This window comes from Aotus nancymaae, unplaced genomic scaffold (genome assembly GCF_030222135.1).
Source record: "Aotus nancymaae isolate 86718 unplaced genomic scaffold, 86718_ANA_hifiasm-v0.15.2.pri h1tg000018l, whole genome shotgun sequence".
Taxonomy (NCBI): domain Eukaryota; kingdom Metazoa; phylum Chordata; class Mammalia; order Primates; family Aotidae; genus Aotus; species Aotus nancymaae.
Genome location: NW_026988430.1, coordinates 24,121,867 through 24,137,553, shown reverse-complemented (window position 1 = coordinate 24,137,553; position 15,687 = coordinate 24,121,867). Strand labels below are relative to the sequence as shown.

Genomic DNA, 15,687 nt, shown 5'->3' with positions numbered 1-15,687 from the left:
TTTAAACAGAAAGTTTGAGGAAAACAAGTCTCTTTTTGTAAATATATTCTTCTTGTTAAGAAAAAGTAGATCATAATGCTTATCTGAAAATAAGAAAATTAGAGAAAAAATGGACAAGATGTTAAAAAAAAGAAAAAAGATCAAAGCCTTGAATGCAAAAGAGTTATCTTGAATTTCTGTAGCTATCTAAACTGCAGCTCCATTCAGTTTTCTGTTAGTTAAAACTTACTGATTCATTCTCTCTTAGTTTCACTCACATTTCAGGTCTGGAATTCCAAAAACTTCAGCAGAAAGTGCTGTCTAATTGCGATATAAAGCCTTTTTTTTTCTCTGAAGCTTTTCATATTTTTTTCAGCAAAGTTTGGCTAAGGACATTGAAATACAAATTTTCAGGACTTCTTATCCCCCATTAGGTCCAAAAATTATAGGATTCTAAATTAAACAGTTTTACATCTGTTAATAAAATGTTACTTTTTGTTCTTGTAAAATTTCATGAGATTTACAAAAAATGTTTACAAATCTCCTGAGAGAGTTGTTTTATGACTATTGTGTGACTCCCACTTTACAATGAAATATTTTGGATTATTTGGACCTTGAAGGAAGAGCTCACTATCATGAAAAGTTATCACAATTAGTAGTTCTTTTTTTGTGTGTTTTTTTAAAGATATTTCTGTTTGGTAGTGGACCAACTATTAGTTTTCAGAAGGGTTGGTTTGGGTTTTTGTTTTAATTACAGTCTATATAATTAGTTCTCAGCATGTTGAGGTAAAAGAGAATTGCACCAGCAAGCTCCCAATTTCTTCATCTCATTAGGTTTTTAACATGATTATTAGTATCATAATCAGCTATGATGTTTTTTGTTGCAGGTTTTCACATTCTCTGATTTGCAGGGTGTCTTGATTGGCTAATTTGGGCAAATTATTTTGATTGTCTTGATGATGGTTGGCTGATTAGAACACAGCAGGGGTATAATTTCTTCCTGTGAAATGTTGCATTCTTTTGTTTTTTGGTACCAGAACACTAAAAGGGTTTTTCTTTATGTACATTCAATTATGATATTTGCCCATGACACTAGTAGAATGCTGGAAAAGCAAATACATTGATGATGGAATAAACGTGAATGCTTTTAGTGGAAAAACTGGCAGTATGAGGATGAGATAGGTTAAAGGCATTTACTAAAACCATGGGGTCAGACTTTTAGATTTCTTCTTCTCTGTGTTTTCTGTGATTCTGTGGTTTTTGAATGCCAAAAGAGGTTACTTTCTGTAAGAGTCTTCAGACTTCCAAGTCACAGAAAAATTGCTTGGTAGTCCCACTTTTCCATTGCACAGAGGTTCTTGCCATCTCTTGCTCTGAATGTTTAATACTTAAATTGAGGATTTTACCATGGAGCTAAAAATTTACTCAGAAGTTAAAAAAAGTAAAAAGCCTTTTCTTAGCTAACCTTAATGAAAGTGGTTTTTCTAATTGGTAGTCATTGCCCACCTCTGCCAAGAAGTAGTCAGTTTCTTCATTATTTGTATTAAAGGCATTTCCATTCAAATTGCTTTATATGCCTTTCAGTTACTACAAATTTTCTTAATTGGTTTAGTGGAAAAGAAAGCATTTTTTTATTACTGTTGTTTTGTTTTTGAAAGGAAATGGTTTTGATCCTACAAGTGTACATAATTAAAGAAATGGCATCCTAAACAAACATTTTAATTAATTAGCTAGTAATAGTTCAGGCAGAATAGAAAAGTGTGTGTTTAAAATATCATATTATCACTTTCCTTGCCTTTTCTTTCAGAGAGTTCCATGGAAAGATTTTGTTATTCTTCCTTTTTTGGCATGTGTTACTTTTTAGGTAATGCTCTGAAAGCTGTACCGTACTGGAGTAAAACCAAAACTAGGTTATATAAAACCATAAGCATGATATTTACCAACACCTTAGCTGAATGCATCCTACTTAACCTTGAAGTCATCCCCATGTACTTCACTATCATGGCAGGGAGGAGGGGATCAGATAAATATTTAGAACAAAACTTCATTAGGAGAAGTTCAATCCTGTGTAAAATCCACTTTAAAAAGACTTAAAAAGGAATTTCCCTGAGGTTGGTGAATGAGCTCCTAGAAGCTTTTTAAATATAGTCTTATAATTAAAATACCAAGGAAAATACGAAAAGATTTATTAACTGTGTAAGCTTTAGTTAAGGTGAGAGTGAGGTATAATACTTACGGAATGTATTAAAGAAATTTTCAGGAAATTCAAGAACCACAGGTTTACAGCATGAATTTTGCTTTGTTTGTTTGCATTCTGCTTTTTTAAAGTCTTAATTTCTGTGTTTTTGTCTCATCAAAGAGAAATTCTCTAAATAAGGAATTTGGATTGTAATAAGAAGAGAAAGGTAATACTGTACCCTCGAGAGGTGAGAGGGCATGATGGACTCTGGCATTAGAAAGACCCAAGTTTATCTTCTAGCTCTGTGATTCTGAGGATGTACTTGAGCCAAGCTTCCTTGTTGGTAAAATGAGGGTCACAACATCTACCTCTAGAGATTGTTGAGAGCATTGGATGGGACAACACATGAGAGTGCCTGCCACCAGATTTTCAGTCCATGTTTCTTTCGTAGTTCCTAAAGCTCGTTCAGGATATGTAGGCAGCTAGTCCTGGTCTCTCTGCCTTGTACTGATAAGTATTTGATTATATTGCATTCATAATGAAGAAGATGCCTAATGAAACCTCCTATAGAGGCACATAGTAATGACTTGATTCCAGCACTGCCAGTAGAACTTCCCATCCGAGAAACAGGGGTATTTGGTGTTAGTAAGTTAAATTTCAGAAACTAATGAACTCTGCTAATTGAATTCGTCTTTGTTAATTAATAAGGCTCTAGTAAATTGGTTGTTTTTTTGTATAATGCCCTACAAAAAAGCAGGAAGACCTAATGATTACAAGTTCACTAGTTCCACCTCATTCTTTTCTATACTTACAGTGGTAGTGACCAAGGTAGCATATTGTATTTTTCTTTGTCTTCAAATGTTATTATTTAAACTCTTGAAATTATTGACTTGAGAATGAGTGTGAAAATCATGGACTGAGCACTCTATACTGTCTGACCAGTTTACATTTTAAGAGCTTCTTAAAGAGAAACTTGGGAAATCAGTCCAGTAACTACTATTGCAGTGACTGCAGCATAGGGTATATTGGTTTTATTTGCCAGGTTGTGCCAAAAGCAATACCCAGCAAGATTTTTTTTTCACTTTGGAGATTTTTAAAATATATACATCTTTTTCCCCCCGGGAGAGGGTAGATACTAAAGTTAGGTTTATAATATGGTGATTCTCAAATTTGGAAATGGGGTCAGAGTGATGATTATGCAGAGGATCATTCATATTTCCTGGACTAAGCTTAGGTAAGAAGCATGTTTTCTAGAAAATTGTCTTCTAAATGTTTCTAAACTGTTGCTATACTATACTATAAAGACTCGTGTCTATGAACTACTGACACATTTTTCCCCCTTCTTTAATACAGAGAGAATTCCCTAAATTTTTTACATTCCGAGCAAGGGATAAGGTAAGGATTGATTTATTTCCTATTTAAAAAAAAACTATTTTTTTCTTAAAAGCCCAAAAGTGGCTTATCTTTGTCACATGTTCTTCTTGCCATTCTTTTCTCTCTTATTGAACTTGTGCTTCCTTTTGCCTTCCTTACATGTGTCTTAGAACTAAAGTCAATTGTTTTCTGAAAGAGTTTGGTTTAGGAAACAACCAAATGTATTGGGCTACTCAACAAAGATGACACCTTTCCAAATCATACCTGGCCTTAGAATGATCCTAATGATATGATATGAAAGGACTATTCTTGTCATCTAAAAATAATTCACTGATACTCAACTCTTGTTTATGTGCATTTTTTTTCAATTTTAAAATACAAAATTTCAGACCATGTTGCTTTCTTCCTGTTACCGGCTTATATTTTTAACTCTCTCTCTCCATTCACTCAGTTGACATGTATTCCAGAAAAATAATTTTGTTTCACTGAAGCACACAGTACACAGACAGTACAGTAATGTTATATACTAATGCAACTTTTAAAAAACATATATAGGTATTATATAATCTATGGATACAGTGTTCCAAAGCCAAATATCTCTTTAATTAAAAAATTGTATGATGTTTATTTGTTGAGTATTATGTCTTTTGTACGGTATCATAAGTGAGAAAACTTTTAGAGTAAGCTCAAAACATTAGCATGTGAAGTAGATATTAATGTGAAGCAGTCTGTAATTAATATAAAAATGAATTATAAATACATTAAATGCTATAAGAGTTCTAAGGAAATTGAGTTTTTTTTGTTTTTAATGCATATCATCACCACTTGTAAAAGCATAAATGATGAAGGTTTAGGAAGCAAATAGATACTTTAGTGCCTAATCTTATGTAAGCTATAGCATTAGCCTTGAACATAGCTTATTAGCACATCATAGCTTATGTGTCTGTTTTCAGGCATTTCTTTTGCATTCACTTCATAGGTATAGTTTTGTAACTGCTTCTTGTGAGCTGTTTTTTCTCTGATTCTTGTACTTAGTTTGAGGAGGATCGCATCTATCGTCATCTGGAGCCTGCTCTGGCTTTCCAGTTAGAGCTGAACCGGATGAGAAATTTTGACCTCACTGCCATTCCATGTGCTAATCACAAGATGCACCTGTATCTCGGGGCAGCCAAGGTGGAAGTGGGCACAGAAGTGACAGACTACAGGTTCTTTGTTCGTGCAATCATCAGACATTCTGATCTGGTCACCAAGGTGGGTGCTGTACTTTAATGGGATGTTATCCCTGAGGGAAGGGACAGAGTGATAGACATGATTCAAAATCAGGTCTTACGCTTCTGCTGAGAGAGAACCTAACAAAGAAATCAGGTTTTTATTTTTTAAATCAAGGCTTCTGTTCTCTTTCAGTGTTTACAGAAGTAAATATTTCATATAATAAAGGCTTTTTTTTTTTTTTTACAAAGCAGAAAATGCATCTAAAAAAAAATTAGGAAGGCTTTTTTCCCCTTTAATTTGATTTTTCTTGGTAGCAGAAGCATAATAGCACTCGAGAAAAGAAAAAGCATACTAACAAAAAAATCACAGGAAGAATTGGGTGATGATAGAGCTTAAGGAGATAAGTTAGGAAAGGGGTGATCCCATTGTACACCTCTCTAGAGGTATGGGTAGTGTCTGTATATAGCAAAGCACTTCCTGGTGTGTTCATTATTACTATATCCCATAGCCGTTCCCTTTCTTCAGCTTTTCCTTTCTAAATATCTCTGTTTGGCATATGTGAAATATCATTCTGTTGAGCTTACAGCTATGGGGATGCCCAGTATTTCTACCTCTTAAAAGGAAATGATACACTAAGAGTAAGGAGAAAGGGCTAACATAGACTTTTTATCTGGCCCTTGCCTTCCCTGCCTGTGGTTACTGGACTGACTCTAGGGAGAAAAATACACAATGTCTTCAGCAGGTGCCTTATGATTCATGACATACTGCTGCTTAAGTGATTATAAGAGCCATTTCTATGTTGCCTCTTTTAAAACACATTAATGCTGATTATTTTCTTCCTGTATAGGAAGCTTCTTTTGAATATCTGCAAAATGAAGGGGAGCGGCTGCTCCTGGAAGCCATGGATGAGTTGGAAGTTGCTTTTAACAATACAAATGTCCGCACTGACTGTAACCACATCTTCCTTAATTTTGTGCCCACGGTTATCATGGACCCATCAAAGGTACATTTCTCCTTAGCTTCTCTCCCAGCACTAGCAAGTATAAGAAGTTCATTCACATTTATCTCACTTGGACTTGGAAAAGGTACTCTTGTTCAGGCTGTTGAGCCCTTAATCTGTAGAGTTTATAGAATGTTTATAAGATTGAGTTTTGGGACGTGTCAAAATTTGATTTAGCCATTAAAAAAAATAGTTCTCAAAACTGAAGGTGGTATGGTGTTAGCTTACTGGTCACTTATAAGCAGTACAAAAACATGAAAATCTTTCTCTTCTTTTGTTGATAGCTGTTTTATGATATTTGCCATAATAGTAGTCCTGTTTTATAATATTCCCTACAATTTCTCACCTGGAATTATTAATTTTACTGTTACTAAGCATTTTGGCTAAATTACTGCTTCTGTGCACTAAATGTTAATTACCTGGTGGCCTTAGTGAGATAATGCACCTTCTCAAAGTGTCTAACCTATCTTTCTTGAATGTTTTTCTATAGGGAGAGAATTTGGCTGATAAGAATTTCACATGTATTATGTATATTTTCTTCCCTGAGGGTCTATTCTAAAATGCATTCTATATAATTTAAGGAAGAAAAATAAGGTGATTTTGTACTTGACCTTTTATCCCAGGTGTAATAAAGACAGGCTGCTCTTCTGTTTCTGCTCCTTCTAACTGTCTTTTTTGTTTGAGACAGAGTTTCACTCTGTCGCCCAGGCTAGAGTATAGTGGCACCATCTCAGCTCACTGGCACCATCTCAGCTCACTGGAACCTCTACCTCCCGGGTTCAAGTGACTCTCATGCTTCAGCTTTCCCTTTGTATTTTTAGTAGAAATGGGGTTTCACCATGTTAGTCAGGCTGGTCTTGAACTCCTGACCTCAAGTGATCCATCCTCCTTGACACCTGTAAAGTGCTGGGATTACAGGTGTGAGCCACCGTGGCTGGCTCCTTCTAACTCTATCATGATATTATGGGACTTAGATAGGAGAACCATTATCTCCCTTTTTCAAGATCAATTGTAGGCATGAATTTTTGCTGCTGCTGCTGCTTTTTTTTTTCTTTTTTTATTTGAGTGACAGGGTCTTGCTTTATTGCCCAGTCTAGTCTTGAACTTCTGGCCTCTAGCGATCCTCCCGCCTCAGACTCCCAAAGTGCTGGGATTATAGGCATGAGTCATCATGCCTGGTAGATTTTTGCTTCTTGAACTTAGTATCTGAGATCTGAGAAGTAGTTTTCTACTTTTTTTCCTTCAAAATTCCAAGCTAATGATGGGTTGCTTTTGTCTGTAAGGAAAGCCAAGGATAGGGCTACTCATTTGACTCAAATCTCATCATCTAGTTCAAGCATAACTTCTCCTAAGCATTCTGGGACTGATGAGCTGGGAGACTTAAAACATGGCCTGTGACACTGTACAACTGTATTTTTTTTTTTTTTGATGTGGCTTATCTTTTCTCTCAGTTTTTCAGATCAGCCTCTGCTTTCATTCTAACCACCCATATGCCCTGACTCTGCTTTTCTAATGATAGATAGCTGCCAATTTTCTGTATATAAACATTGTTAGCTTTTGTTCCTACCAGAAAAGAATGGATAAATATCTCTTGGTTAACAAGCAAGTGTGATAATAGAGAAGTTAACTCCTTGAAACTCATTCTAACTTAAAATTCTGTGGTACAGAAACAAACTGTGAGGGTGGCACATACTACTAAAGAACTGCAAGAGTTAAAACCTGCTTAACAATTGGAAACTGATAAAAAAAAAAAAAAAAAAAAGAACCACAAGAGAAAGGGAATGTAAGATATTCTTGAGATTTTCTATGAAGTTGAGGAAGCATTTTAGAAAGAAAATTCATTTAAGAAAACATTGATTTTGAATAGCATGTTCTAGCCACAGTATGTTCTATGCAGCCATACTGGGGAAAAAAAGCTTTACTTTAGCATATAAATGACAAGAAATCATGTCTAAAGCTATTTGGTTAAAATAACTGTCCTAACCCTGAAAACTAAGAACAGTGGCCAAGCTTCAGAGCTTTGTTTAGAGAGAATGTTCTAGCACCACCTACAAATTGCCTTTCTTTAATTTGTGCAATTTACCAAGAGACATATATTATAAAGTTTAATAAAATTGTATGGAAAAAAGCTCATGGTGGTAATTGCTATGTTGATTTAAAGTCCTGTAAGTGCAATGAAACATAGTTACCTTGCATATAAATGCTACTTAATAGCTATTTAACTAGAGATTTTATTCTTATTTGGGGCTTCCTCTTAAATCCCATGGCTTGTAATTGTAGATATTGCAGGTCTTTGATATAGAATATGAATATAATTGGGAAAGGGGAAGGAGTTGCAGAGATTTGGCTGTTGTTAGCCAGAGAAAACCACTCAAATGCCAAGCCAACATGAAATTGTCCCTGACTTGTTCCAGGGAAGAATAGATTTGGGGAGAAACTATCTGACCACTTTTTGTAAGGTGTGCATCTCCACAAACCAATATCTTTTTTTTAGTCTTTCTTTCCCAAATATGGGCAGACCTGAAACAGGTCTTAGTTACAAGGTATTTAAGTTTTGTGCTTGGTGATGTGTCTGTGTCAGATTGAAGAATCTGTGCGGAGCATGGTAATGCGGTATGGAAGTCGCCTGTGGAAACTGCGCGTCCTCCAGGCAGAACTGAAAATCAACATTCGCCTGACGCCAACTGGAAAAGCAATTCCCATCCGCCTCTTCCTGACAAACGAGTCTGGCTATTACTTGGATATCAGCCTATACAAGGAAGTGACTGACTCCAGGACAGCACAGGTACAATACTCAAACAGGATCCTCAGAGTTTTGACTTGGTCCTACAGAAAAGACACTCATCCTTGTTATAGAAGACCCAAACTCACAAATACCAGTGGGTCACCTGGTGGGGTTATCCTCTGTAAGCTTAAATGAGTGTATGAATTTGAAAAACTTCATCTGCCTTATAAAATGTGTCTATGTTTCTATCATGGATCTTATAAAACCCTTAACCATTTGTCATGTATTGGTAAACACCAACAGATGCCAAGTGAACCTGACTCCAGAGGTTATTCTGAAGTTTAGGGCTCTTGTTTTAGAGGGCTCTTGGGTTATTTCAGCAATCTAATCTTCTCTGATATGATGTGTCCTTCCTATTTTCACCATAATTAAACTACTCATTGGCAAGTGAGGGAAAGAGAATTGTTAGATTATGTCACCAACTTCTATGTTAAAGAAGGAAAATTTCAGCATAGTGTAGTGGCATGAGCACTATCATCAGTGACTATCATGTTTATCTATTGTGTTCTGTTTTTATCATATTTTTTGTGCCATCTATTATGTTGTTCCTTTTCCTTCAAAGGTTTCAGGATATCATATATCTATAAGAGCAAATTGGCAAATTTTAGCCCATTTTCAGGTTGGAAAATTGAGAATGTGAAAATAGAAAGTGAGTCAGGACACTAATTCTGTGATAACAGAGAATTCCCTTTTAATGTTTTACTACCTTGGTTTCTAAATATTTGGACTCTTTACTATGATACTGCATTTAGGTTGCTTCACCATTGTTCATATTTTTGAAGAATAGGATATTATTTTAGGGCTTTGGCCTGAATTCAAGGATTGCATTTCTTCTGATTAAAGGATGAATGTGTTCCAGTATACATAAACAAGGGTTTCAGTCTTTTCTGTGCTTTGGGTGCCAGGGAGAGATTATGTGTCTCTTGTTTTTATCTATATCTTTTTAAATCCAGGAATAGAAGCAGGAAAATATATTTTTTAGTCTTTTGAAGATGAATTTTTAAAAATCTCAGTTTAGACAGTTGTCAGAATGACCTTTCATTTTGTGCTTTGATTCTCAGTTAGGTGGCTAGAGAAATCTATCGTATGAAAAGTGAGCAGTTAAAAACAGAGAGAGAGAGAGTGCGCAAGAGCCTGAGTGGTGACCAAGAGAAAGAGTATTCAGTAATTTTTGTTGTATTTGATGTTTTTTTAGTACAACCTTAAAGACATTTTCAGTCAAAGCTTTCGATGGGTAAGGATGTTTTTAATTAACTTCTACAATGGCTTCAAGGCAGGTCTATTCTTGTGAAAAGTAAGATGGCCACTTGAGATTTTAATGTTTTTGATAAATATGTTTGTTCTTCATAACTACTTTCTTTTTCTTTTTTTCTTTTCCTTTATTAGGAAACTCTGAGATTTCCCTCTTGCTGGCTAATGGTGACACAGGAGCATGAAAGGCACAGATGCCTTCAGTCAGGGTTTAGTATTATGCCTGGTACAACGTAAGCACACAATAAGCATCTGAAAGAATGAACAAACCACCTTCAGCCTGAAGGAGAACCCCTTTTACCTAGGGTCCTGCATATTTTAAAAGCCCTGAAGGAAGAGGTCTTCTACAGGCTCTTCACTTGAGAGGGTTCAAGAGCCACTGCCACATGGGTACTAACTTTTTAGCCTGTGGCTAGAGGTGGAAAATGACAAAAGGAGCAGCCTCCAACCCAGTTTTGGTGCTCCTAATGCCTACATGGTGCTTATTGTCAAACTGTTTTTCCCTTTCTTTAATGAATCATTATATGAATTTAATACAGGACCATGTCTGTTATTCATTCATTTGTTCTTTAATTTAATATTGATTGACTACTTACAGTATGTCAGGCACTATGGATATAAAGACAAAAAGCAAACTACCCAAGAAATGTACATCACAATGGAAGAAGGCATAAATGATGTGTTTCTCTGTGGCAAAGAGGTGCTATTATAAATAAGCAAAGGGTTCTAAGGGAGCAGACTATGGATCAGAAATTATTTTCTAAAAAAAATATTTTTGATGGCTGCTGGTGAAAGGTGTATGATGTATAAAATGTGTACATATTTTCATGAACTTGTAAAACATATACTTAGCCAGTTTTTACTGTATTCATTATAGTAGAAAATGGAACTTACATAGATAGTTGAAAATTCAGGAACTCCTATTACTAACAGCCTGTTGCCATAGCACATCATTTATTCATTCTGCCAATTAGGAGCAAGGTTGATTGGCTTGAGTTTTATTTTGTTACATTTCCCTTGTACAGTCTTTGTTGTATAGGCTGTAACGAACACTGATGTCAGGCAGTCATAATGGTGAGAAGAGATTTGGGCAATCTATTGCTTAAGTGAATTGATGTCCAATGTGCAGTGTAAGAGAAAAATAACATTTTAGACCAGGTGTAGTGGCTCACGCCTGTAATCCCAGCGCTTTGGGAGGCCAGGGCAGATGGATCACCTGAGGTCAGGAGTTCAAGACCAGCCTGACCAACAAGATGAAAGCCCGTTTCTACTAAAAATACAAAAATTAGCCAGGTGTGGTGGCAGGCGCCTGTAGTCCAAGCTACTTGGGAGGCTGAGACAGAGGAGAATTGCTTGAACCCGGGAGGCGGAGGTTGCACTGAGTTGAGATTGTGCCACTGCTCTTTAGCCTGGGTGGCGGAGTGAGACTGTCTCAAAAAATTATAATAGTAACATTTAAAACCACCTTTAGACCAGACATGGTGGCTCATGCCTGTGATCCCAGCACTTTGGGAGGCCAAGATGGGAGAATCACTTGAGCCTAGGAGTTTGACACTAGCCAGTGCAACAAGGCAAGACCCTGTCTCTACCAAAAAAAAAAAAAAAAAGAAAATTAGCCAGGCATGGTGTCATGCACCTGTAGTGCCAACTACTCAGGAGGCTGAGGCAGGAGGATCACTTGAGCCCAGGAGTTTGAGGCTGCAATAAGCTATGATCATGTCTCCACACTCCAGCCTTGGCAACAGTGAGACACTGCCTCTAAAAATAATAAATAACACTTTTATTGAGGTATAATTTACATATAATAAAATAGACTCCTGTTGTGTGCACAGTTCAATTCATTCTGTCAAATATATACACCATGTAAGTACCATCATAGTCATTGTAGATAACATCTCATGGTGTCAAAGTTCTCTTATATGCCTTTGCAATCAAAGGCAGAAGCACCAACCCCAGCCTCAGGCAACCACTGATCTGCTTTCTGTTACTGTAGAGTAGTTTTGCCGGTCCTAGAATTTAAATCAAACAATGTGTACTATTTTGTGTCTAGCTTATTTTACTCAGCATAATGTTTTTGAAGTTCAGCCATGTTGCATAGATTATGAGTATGTTCCTTTTCATTTCTGAATAGTATTCCATTTCATGGAATTTTTTTATTTTTTATTTTTTTGAGACAGGGTCTCACTATCTTGCCCAGGCTGGAGTGTAGTATTATAATCATAGCTCACCACAGCCTCGACCTCCTGGGTTCAAGTAGTCCTCACACCTCAGCCTCCTAAGTAGCTGGGACTAAAGGCATGTACCACCACACCTGGCTAATTTTTAAATTTTTTGTAGAGACAGGGTCCCACAATGTTGCCCAGGCTTGTCTCGAATTCCTGGGTTCATGGGATCTTCCCACCTTGGCCTCCCAAAATGCTAGAATTACAGGTGTGAGCTGCCATATCCAGCCCCATTTTTAAGATTTATCAAAATGTTTATATTCATTTATCAAAATGTTTATATTCACAGAGATATTTTGGCAGGTAAGGTGACTAACTGATAGCTCTGACATGTTCTGAGAAAACAAGGTTTTTCAGAGTTTCCATCAGATATAGCTTTGACTAAATGGGCAGGGAATATCTTGACACTTTTATTTCTGTTTCATTTGGGGATTCGTGACTGCTACCTCAGATATTAGATGGTTCTTTATGAATTAATGGGAGGAATGGTGAGAATAGAAGTCTCTATTGAGTAGGAGAGTAAACTAAGACCACCTGCCTGTGATGATAGTTTACAATAATTTGTGTGAGGAGTTACATGTATATTTCCTAAGCCCATATTCAAATTATGGATATTAAAAAAGAGGACTGAAACTCTAGTAGACTCATTTTCCTATTTTCCAAGATAACCTGTTGATGGGCATTTGGGGTTTTATTTCCTAGTTTGAGCTGTTAGTAATTAATAAAGCTGCTGTGAACATTCATTTACAAATCTTTGTGTAGATATATTTTTATTTCTCTTGGGTAAATATGTAAGAATGTAATTGCTGGGACACAGTGAGTATATGCTTAACTTTATAAAAAACTGACAAACTGCCAAATGTTTGTACCACTTAAATTTCTGCCAGCAATATACATATGTACCTAGATTGTTTTCTCCAGCCCCCTTCCTTAGTGCATAGTTATATTGCCTAATTATGACCAGCCTGTCTTCATCCCAAAGTTTGGCAAAACTGAGTTTCAAACCCTATACCTGTAAGTCTTGTCTCTTTCAACAGACAAGAAATGTAGTTCCAGGAACCTGCTGGTTTTACCCTGTTTTCTTATTTTGATTTAGCTTACCTGCTCGTGAGTGCAGTTTTCTCGTACTGTACACTTGCCTTACTTAATACTTTGAATCTCTTAAAACATTATTGCTTCCACTCTCACATTCTAAGACATTACTAATTCTACCTCCCATAGGGTGACTTTTCCTATTGACCTTGTGGAAGAGGACTGGGAGCTCCAGTCTCTGGGCTTTTACAGCAGCCTGAGACACGTTTGCCCCAGAACAGGACCTGATTGACAGATTAGCAGAACACTCATTCCTCTGAGCTAAGGGGCTGAGGATTCACAGATGAACTGTTCCCAGGATTTAGGAAAGTACTTAATTCTATTCCTGTGCATATATATCAGGTCCACAAATCTATTCATTAATGGTAGACTTGTGCTTATTTTGTAAGTCTGAATAGATATGTAGGTATACACATACCCTTACATCCCAGTCTCCATTGGTATTCACTGCATTGGGAATTTATATTTTATGTATCCATGCATAAAGTGCCTAGTTTAGTGTTATACAACCTCTGGGCACTCAATAAATATTAATTGAATTGAAATAATGGCATCCTTTATAAATATTCATAAGCAAATAAAACTATCTAAATATATGGAGTATGAAGTACTCCTCTAGAAATATTTGAGTTAAAATGATTAAAAACCAGCGTAGCGATTTCATTATGTGACAATACAGGTATTGCAGGAGCTATTCCCTAATTGTAAACAGTATCCTGAGGAGAAGTAAATACGTATATATATGTATTTTTTTAATATATAATTTAATATAGTTATTTTACTATATGTAAAATATGAGGCTATGTCTCATGGGCTAACGAGAATTAACTAGATGGATGGATGGATGAAATTCACTTCTGGCAGAAATCTTTGAAGCCTTTGCGTAGTTAGTAATACTTATGAAGTACCATCTAATCAAGTAGACGAAAGGACTAAAGCACAGCTGATAGATATAGTAGAGCCTTGATCTGGCCTTCTGCCATTGGGGAAAGAAGAGAATTATCTTTACTGCATAGTTGTTCTTCAACTTCAATACTAGGGCTGCTCAGACTGGTTAGTAGATGTACTTCATTTCTGAGTATATGAGGTTCAGCTGACTTTAGATGGCTAGCATGTTCAGTCTGTCTTTGAGATATGAAATGTGCATCATGCTTTCTTGTTGATTCCAACTAATGTAAAAGTGAGAGCAGTTATGGGGCATGGCTGGTTATATATATATTTTTTGGAGTTGGTTAATCTGTGGCGAGGTGAGAGTACCAAGTACTCAATGTTAAGAGGCATATCTGAGCTACTCAGCCTACCAAAAATGTTTCCGAAGAAATAACATTCGTGAAAAAAAGCCCCTCTAGGCAGCTGTCTGATTTTTTTTCTGTCTCTTAACTCCCCATGCCATTTTTTTTTTCCCTGCAGATCATGTTTCAGGCATATGGAGACAAACAGGGACCACTGCATGGAATGTTAATCAACACTCCTTATGTGACCAAAGACCTGCTGCAATCAAAGAGGTTCCAGGCGCAATCCTTAGGGACAACATACATATATGATATCCCAGAGATGTTTCGGCAGGTAAGGTGACTAACTGGAGGGTCTGACATGTTCTAAGGAGGCAAAGTTTTCCTGAATTTCCATCAGATGCAGCTTTGGCTAGAAGGGGGCACTCCAAAGGGCAAGAAATATCTTGACACTGTTTTCTTTTTTATTTCATTTGAGGGTTGGTGACTGCCAACTCAGATATTGGATGATTCTTTGTGAATTAATGAGAGAAATGGTGAGAATAGAAGTCTCTTTTGAGTAGGAGAGACTAAACTAAGACTATATGCCTATGGTGATAGTTTACAGTGACTTGTGTAAAGAGTTACATGTATATTTCCTAAGTCTATATTCAAATTATGGATATTAAAAAAGAGATCTGATACTTTAGTTCTGATTTTCCAAGATAACCCTGGTCCCTAGTTGATAGCCTAGATTAATATGATAAGAATCAATATAGATAGCATAGACAATGGATATAGAGTTCATGGTACACAGTTTAAAGTATAAGTTCTTTTGTGGGAGATTTATTATGGCTGAATAAAAACTAGCATGAGAAAATATGATGTTATGAATCTCAACCTTGATATGAAAATAAATTCCTTCAATCTGTATGGTGAATCATCTCTATGCTGCAGATTTTTCTTCTATCAATAGAAGGCAAGGAAAGACTATCACCAGTAGAAAATGCAACCAATAAATAAGGTATCAAAAGAATACTGAATTTGTTCTTTTTTAAAAAATCTATGAATATAGGATTTTTCCAGGTCTCCTAGTCAATACTACCAGTATCACCACATTTTGAATTTTAGTAAAGTAATACATGTGACCCTAGTAAATAGTCTGTAGAATTCCTGTGTTATTCACAAATACAAGAGATTACCTTTATGCAACCATTTGTTTACAAGTTCTATATCCTGCAAGAGTCTTTCATTCAGTATTTCCCTTTTATAGCATTGCTAGCCTAAAAGCTGAATGTTGCTTCTGTTTCCCAGTGCCAGTGCTATAAATAGAAATCACATTCAATGTAATTCTTCCTATATAATAGACATAAACACAGTGA

At 36.2% G+C, this 15,687-nt stretch overlaps 1 protein-coding gene across 6 annotated transcripts in view; it reads left to right on the top strand.

Annotated features, from left to right (window-relative positions):
• Window positions 1–15,687, top strand: part of ACACA (acetyl-CoA carboxylase alpha) — a 309,514-nt gene that overhangs the window by 197,045 nt on the left and 96,782 nt on the right. For all 6 annotated transcript variants that reach the window (XM_012445433.2, XM_012445435.2, XM_012445438.3 and 3 more), the window contains 5 exons: window positions 3,512–3,553; window positions 4,568–4,783; window positions 5,592–5,747; window positions 8,326–8,529; window positions 14,505–14,660. In XM_012445433.2, coding sequence (XP_012300856.1) covers window positions 3,512–3,553; window positions 4,568–4,783; window positions 5,592–5,747; window positions 8,326–8,529; window positions 14,505–14,660 — 774 coding nt within the window. The remainder of the gene's footprint in view (window positions 1–3,511; window positions 3,554–4,567; window positions 4,784–5,591; window positions 5,748–8,325; window positions 8,530–14,504; window positions 14,661–15,687) is intronic.